Consider the following 6164-nt stretch of genomic DNA (forward strand, 5'->3'; position numbering starts at 1 on the left):
GAGGAGAGAGTCTAATATAGGGAAACAGAGTGTGAATAGATAGGGAGGAGAGAGTCTAATATAGGGAAACATAGTGTGAATAGATAGAGAGGAGAGAGTCTAATATAGGGAAACATAGTGTGAATAGATAGGGAGGAGAGAGTCTAATATAGGGAAACAGAGTGTGAATAGATAGAGAGGAGAGAGTCTAATATAGGGAAACAGAGTGTGAATAGATAGAGAGGAGAGAGTCTAATATAGGGAAACAGAGTGTGAATAGATAGGGAGGAGAGAGTCTAATATAGGGAAACATAGTGTGAATAGATAGAGAGGAGAGAGTCTAATATAGGGAAACATAGTGTGAATAGATAGGGAGGAGAGAGTCTAATATAGGGAAACAGAGTGTGAATAGATAGAGAGGAGAGAGTCTAATATAGGGAAACATAGTGTGAATAGATAGGGAGGAGAGAGTCTAATATAGGGAAACATAGTGTGAATAGATAGAGAGGAGAGAGTCTAATATAGGGAAACAGAGTGTGAATAGATAGAGAGGAGAGAGTCTAATATAGGGAAACATAGTGTGAATAGATAGGGAGGAGAGAGTCTAATATAGGGAAACATAGTGTGAATAGATAGAGAGGAGAGAGTCTAATATAGGGAAACATAGTGTGAATAGATAGAGAGGAGAGAGTCTAATATAGGGAAACATAGTGTGAATAGATAGGGAGGAGAGAGTCTAATATAGGGAAACATAGTGTGAATAGATAGAGAGGAGAGAGTCGAATATAGGGAAACATAGTGTGAATAGATAGAGAGGAGAGAGTCTAATATAGGGAAACATAGTGTGAATAGATAGGGAGGAGAGAGTCTAATATAGGGAAACATAGTGTGAATAGATAGGGAGGAGAGAGTCTAATATAGGGAAACATAGTGTGAATAGATAGGGAGGAGAGAGTCTAATATAGGGAAACATAGTGTGAATAGATAGAGAGGAGAGAGTCTAATATAGGGAAACAGAGTGTGAATAGATAGGGAGGAGAGAGTCTAATATAGGGAAACAGAGTGTGAATAGATAGGGAGGAGAGAGTCTAATATAGGGAAACAGAGTGTGAATAGATAGGGAGGAGAGAGTCTAATATAGGGAAACAGAGTGTGAATAGATAGGGAGGAGAGAGTCTAATATAGGGAAACAGAGTGTGAATAGATAGGGAGGAGAGAGTCTAATATAGGGAAACAGAGTGTGAATAGATAGGGAGGAGAGAGTCTAATATAGGGAAACAGAGTGTGAATAGATAGGGAGGAGAGAGTCTAATATAGGGAAACATAGTGTGAATAGATAGAGAGGAGAGAGTCTAATATAGGGAAACATAGTGTGAATAGATAGGGAGGAGAGAGTCTAATATAGGGAAACAGAGTGTGAATAGATAGAGAGGAGAGAGTCTAATATAGGGAAACATAGTGTGAATAGATAGGGAGGAGAGAGTCTAATATAGGGAAACAGAGTGTGAATAGATAGAGAGGAGAGAGTCTAATATAGGGAAACAGAGTGTGAATAGATAGAGAGGAGAGAGTCTAATATAGGGAAACATAGTGTGAATAGATAGGGAGGATAGAGTCTAATATAGGGAAACATAGTGTGAATAGATAGAGAGGAGAGAGTCTAATATAGGGAAACAGAGTGTGAATAGATAGAGAGGAGAGAGTCTAATATAGGGAAACAGAGTGTGAATAGATAGGGAGGAGAGAGTCTAATATAGGGAAACATAGTGTGAATAGATAGAGAGGAGAGAGTCTAATATAGGGAAACAGAGTGTGAATAGATAGGGAGGAGAGAGTCTAATATAGGGAAACATAGTGTGAATAGATAGGGAGGAGAGAGTCTAATATAGGGAAACAGAGTGTGAATAGATAGGGAGGAGAGAGTCTAATATAGGGAAACATAGTGTGAATAGATAGGGAGGAGAGAGTCTAATATAGGGAAACAGAGTGTGAATAGATAGAGAGGAGAGAGTCTAATATAGGGAAACAGAATGTGAATAGATAGAGAGGAGAGAGTCTAATATAGGGAAACAGAGTGTGAATAGATAGGGAGGAGAGAGTCTAATATAGGGAAACAGAGTGTGAATAGATAGGGAGGAGAGAGTCTAATATAGGGAAACATAGTGTGAATAGATAGAGAGGAGAGAGTCTAATATAGGGAAACAGAGTGTGAATAGATAGAGAGGAGAGAGTCTAATATAGGGAAACAGAGTGTGAATAGATAGAGAGGAGAGAGTCTAATATAGGGAAACAGAGTGTGAATAGATAGGGAGGAGAGAGTCTAATATAGGGAAACATAGTGTGAATAGATAGGGAGGATAGAGTCTAATATAGGGAAACATAGTGTGAATAGATAGGGAGGAGAGAGTCTAATATAGGGAAACAGAGTGTGAATAGATAGGGAGGAGAGAGTATAATATAGGGAAACAGAGTGTGAATAGATAGAGAGGAGAGAGTCTAATATAGGGAAACAGAGTGTGAATAGATAGAGAGGAGAGAGTCTAATATAGGGAAACATAGTGTGAATAGATAGGGAGGATAGAGTCTAATATAGGGAAACATAGTGTGAATAGATAGAGAGGAGAGAGTCTAATATAGGGAAACAGAGTGTGAATAGATAGGGAGGAGAGAGTCTAATATAGGGAAACAGAGTGTGAATAGATAGGGAGGAGAGAGTCTAATATAGGGAAACAGAGTGTGAATAGATAGGGAGGAGAGAGTATAATATAGGGAAACATAGTGTGAATAGATAGGGAGGAGAGAGTCTAATATAGGGAAACAGAGTGTGAATAGATAGGGAGGAGAGAGTCTAATATAGGGAAACAGAGTGTGAATAGATAGGGAGGAGAGAGTCTAATATAGGGAAACAGAGTGTGAATAGATAGGGAGGAGAGAGTATAATATAGGGAAACATAGTGTGAATAGATAGGGAGGAGAGAGTCTAATATAGGGAAACAGAGTGTGAATAGATAGGGAGGAGAGAGTCTAATATAGGGAAACAGAGTGTGAATAGATAGAGAGGAGAGAGTCTAATATAGGGAAACAGAGTGTGAATAGATAGGGAGGATAGAGTCTAATATAGGGAAACATAGTGTGAATAGATAGGGAGGAGAGAGTCGAATATAGGGAAACATAGTGTGAATAGATAGAGAGGAGAGAGTCTAATATAGGGAAACAGAGTGTGCTATCAAAGTACAGTGAGGTTGGTCATTCTCTGACAAACAATCAAACAAACACGATTCAGACTGCATTTAACACACACAGACTCGTTGTTTGGTGTATCAATGCCAAAACGAGCTTAGACCTATTAGCCTACACACTGTGATTGTGTACATGTGCGTATGTACACAAAATCTGTGTGTGTGTATTATTATTTCGTGTGAAATCACAAATCTGTGTGTTTGGAATATGTATGTTTGGAATATGTATGTTTGGAATCTGTGTGAGCAGTGGTCAGTGGGAGAGGCCTGCCGTCCGGCCTGGCCTTTCTGTCCGGGAAACAATGGGCGGAAACTGTCCAGCGAGTCGGGAAGAGACGTCAGCCAGGATGTCAGATAAGAGGACCAGGGGAGGACCATCATAAACATTCACAATGTCACACTTTATATCCACGGAGCACACACAGACCTCCATTCAGATTATATCCATACTCACCATATCAACACTATGTACTTTAGTACTGAGTACTGTTGCCGTATCTACATTTCATTGGTTAAACATACACAGACCACCCAAACATCTCTATTCTTAGATACCACATCAACAATGTTTAGGCGAATGCCAGATTCAAAAGATTCAAGGCTCAAATAGGTACACAAAACATCTCTCTCATGCAAACAGTCAAAGTGACATGGTTAATAAACTGTTATTACCTCTCTATAAACACACACTGATAGTACATCATATGTAAACACAACCATGGTTCATGTTCCAGCTACATTGCTGATAGACTCTGATGTAACCACTTCTTGGTAGTTGGAACTTAAACTGTGTGGAAGGCAGCAGTGAGGCAGGTTCCCTGAATGGATGGATGACCAGCAGGTCAGTAGCGGTCAGGAGTGGTCAGAGAGAGCGACCGTGTGTTACCAGTGGTCAGCACTACCTACATGCTTCTGTGCAGCAGAACTGCTGACAGAGGCTAGAGACGAGGCTTCGCTTCCCGCTCAACAACAACCCCCTCCTTCTCCTCCCCTCTTTCCCTCCTCCGTTTCCTCAGAATCACCACAACCACACAGATTGATCTTTGAGGAATAAACAGAGCTCAGCAGAAGTACAGGTCACACTTCTCTGTGAAGGTAGAGCTGTCCCCCTGTCTGTCTGCCATCTGCCTTCACTACTGTACACAATCACATTGGACTGTTCCTTCTAGTACACTAAAGACTTTGGACATTGAATGGTCTGCCATCGTCTACTTTTCTGTCAATTTCCTGAATCCCTTTGTACAGTGTCTCTCTCACACCTCAGCCCAACAATGAAACTACCAAAACATATCTCCTTGAATTTGGCCCTGCAGACCTGAACACAGCATCACTGAGAGATTGAACACAGAGACAACTCAGACAGAGAGACAGAGCAGGAAAGTGTATAGACCCACTTCAGATGAGAAGACCAGTCCATCGTACTGGAAGGACACAGCAGAAAGTGTGAAACAATGTTTCCCTAACATTAAAGACTATCCACCATAGACAGAGACACACAGAGAAGGGTACATGAAAGACAGCTACACACACACACACACACACACGCACGCACGCACGCACGCACACACACACACACACACACACGCACACGCACACGCACACACAAACACACACACTCCGGTAGTGACTGACCCAGTGTCGGGGGCTGCTCTCTGGTGATCGAGCCTGGTACCTCTGCAGGGCCACCCCTCCCTCCCCATCCAGCAGAGAGGCCTCCATGTCGGAGCAGTGTCCGTGGGGACCGGGGGGCCAGGGCAGCAGGATGGCCAGGGGGTAGTGGGATATCATGGTGCCCCAGCGGCTCAGCGGCAGGGTTGGCTGGGCTGGCAGGACATATTCTACTCTGGAAGGCAGCGCGAGGGTGCTGTTGGGGGTCACTCTGGATCTCTGGATCTCTGCTTCCTCAGTGTCTGGATCAGGGTGGCAGAATGTTGTTGTGGATCCACTGGCTCAGAGTGGCTGTTGTCACGGGTCTTCTGTACCCCAAGGGCTCAGGTTTTATTCTCTGTTATATTCTCTGCCTGTGTGGTTCAGTAGGCTGGTCAGTCCTCCTGCTCCCAGGCTAGGTTGCTGTGTCTCTGGTCTTGCAATTCCCTCTTCGCTATGTTCCTGGAGGTGTGAGTGAGGCTTCCTCTCCAACAGACACCGTTTCCTCTTTCTCTTCTCCTTTAAACTCACTCCTTCTCTCTCTTTTCCCCTCTCGGTGTGTGTGGAGCTTGGTTGTAGCCTACCAGCTCTGACCAAATGAGTGATTAAATTCTATTGTCTATCTCTCTTTCTCTCCCTCACTCACTCTGTCTCAGCCAAGAGTGGGAGGAGCTTAGGATAAGCCCCTTAACTATCCAGTGACTAAAAATGTGGATGAAAGACGAGAAAAGAGAGAAGGGAGGTTGATGTTATGGAAGGAGGATGTCAGGATTTCCAATATATTCTAATAGATGTTTTCCATGATGTTAACTTGGATGGCCTAATTTATGTGGTACCTGAGCCAAAATTAATACACCACTCAAACCACTAAGCTCCATAGCCACAGCCAATATGAGAAAAGTAACACAGATCATGTTAAAGTATGATAGAGGTCTGGGTTGTCCCAGAGATCTGAGAGTAACAGTACAACCCTAACTGCTATGTGCTTCAGCAGTTACTAATTCTACTGGTTAACCAACACCCAACAAAAAGTGGCAGATGATGCCCTTTGAGACTGGAAGCAAGGTTCAAATGGTCATAAATGGATAACGTTGGAGAATAGGATTTAATAGGGACTGAGAGAGAAAGAGAGAAGAGTGTGTGTCTGTGCGTGTGCGTGTGTGTGTGTGTGTGTGTGTGTGTGTATGTGTGTGTGAGAGAGAGAGAGAGAGAGAGAGAGCGTGTGCAGTAGGGAAGAGAGTCAGTCATGTGTAAAACGCAGCCGTTGCTGAGGAGGATTATCTGGGACCAGGCACCGCT

The 6164-nt window shown here is 43.0% G+C and overlaps 1 protein-coding gene across 1 annotated transcript in view; it reads right to left on the reverse strand.

The window, feature by feature from the left end:
• Positions 1–5864, reverse strand: part of rgl1 (ral guanine nucleotide dissociation stimulator-like 1) — a 47564-nt gene extending 41700 nt beyond the window's left edge. Inside the window, exon 1 of the mRNA XM_021603919.3 lies at positions 4851–5864. Coding sequence (XP_021459594.1) covers positions 4851–5006 — 156 coding nt within the window. The 5' untranslated portion in view covers positions 5007–5864. The remainder of the gene's footprint in view (positions 1–4850) is intronic.
• Positions 5865–6164: the final 300 nt, after the last annotated feature.

The sequence above is a fragment of the Oncorhynchus mykiss genome, chromosome 5 (assembly GCF_057628025.1).
Source record: "Oncorhynchus mykiss isolate SJ-2025 chromosome 5, ASM5762802v1, whole genome shotgun sequence".
Taxonomy (NCBI): Eukaryota; Metazoa; Chordata; class Actinopteri; order Salmoniformes; family Salmonidae; genus Oncorhynchus; species Oncorhynchus mykiss.